This window comes from Trichechus manatus, unplaced genomic scaffold (assembly GCF_000243295.1).
Source record: "Trichechus manatus latirostris isolate Lorelei unplaced genomic scaffold, TriManLat1.0 scaffold00424, whole genome shotgun sequence".
NCBI classification, from domain to species: domain Eukaryota; kingdom Metazoa; phylum Chordata; class Mammalia; order Sirenia; family Trichechidae; genus Trichechus; species Trichechus manatus.
The window spans coordinates 62,872-63,541 of record NW_004444360.1 but is presented as its reverse complement, the minus strand read 5'-3'; the positions used below and the strand labels follow the sequence as shown (position 1 = coordinate 63,541).

Genomic DNA, 670 nt, shown 5'->3' with positions numbered 1-670 from the left:
ACAAAGGCATTTGGGCATCACCTTAGCAGCAGGGAGACTCTAAATATCTTTGAGCTGCAAACAAGAATAGGTCAGGAAACTGGCTACTGCAATAAGAGAGCAATGTTTTCAGAGCAGGAGGCAGGGATGTCTCAGCCCAGTTTCTGTCAAAAATAGGCACTCTTAGCTCCAGTATAAGCCCCACCTTTCACTCCAACATAGGCTTCTCCTTGGTCTCTGCTTCCACCCAGCCCACCGGGTCCACAGTGAGCACCAATCACTCTCTCCCCTGGTTATAACCACCTGGACCACAGCTGGGCACCTCAGAGTCTAGGCGGAACGGACTAGATTCCTGACAGCCCAGGTCTGGTGGGCATGGAATTGGCTTAGGGCCTGAGCATGGATTGGGATAGCTCTGAGGCTCCACACACGGCTCTGGACTTGGGCAGGGCTCTGGAAGGGGAATTGGCTCTGGAAGTGGACGAGGTTCTGGGAGATCACATGGCTGAGCACGTAGATGTCGGTCTGGGAACTCATGCCACACTGGACGAGAAGGTAGAGCCTGACGTGGCGCTGGACTTGGTGCTGGACGTGGTTCCGGATATAAACAGGGTTCTGAAGACCAGCGTGGTGGAGGACAGGGGCAGGGTTCTGGACTTAAACATCGCTCTGGGCATGGGCATGGACTTGG

General features: G+C 54.5%; 1 protein-coding gene across 1 annotated transcript in view; it reads right to left on the bottom strand.

The window, feature by feature from the left end:
• Positions 1-256: 256 nt before the first annotated feature.
• The window catches only part of KPRP (keratinocyte proline rich protein), a 2,040-nt gene continuing 1,626 nt past the window's right edge, over positions 257-670 (bottom strand). Inside the window, exon 3 of the mRNA XM_012559948.1 lies at positions 257-484. Within this exon, the coding sequence (XP_012415402.1) occupies positions 257-484 (228 nt within the window). The remainder of the gene's footprint in view (positions 485-670) is intronic.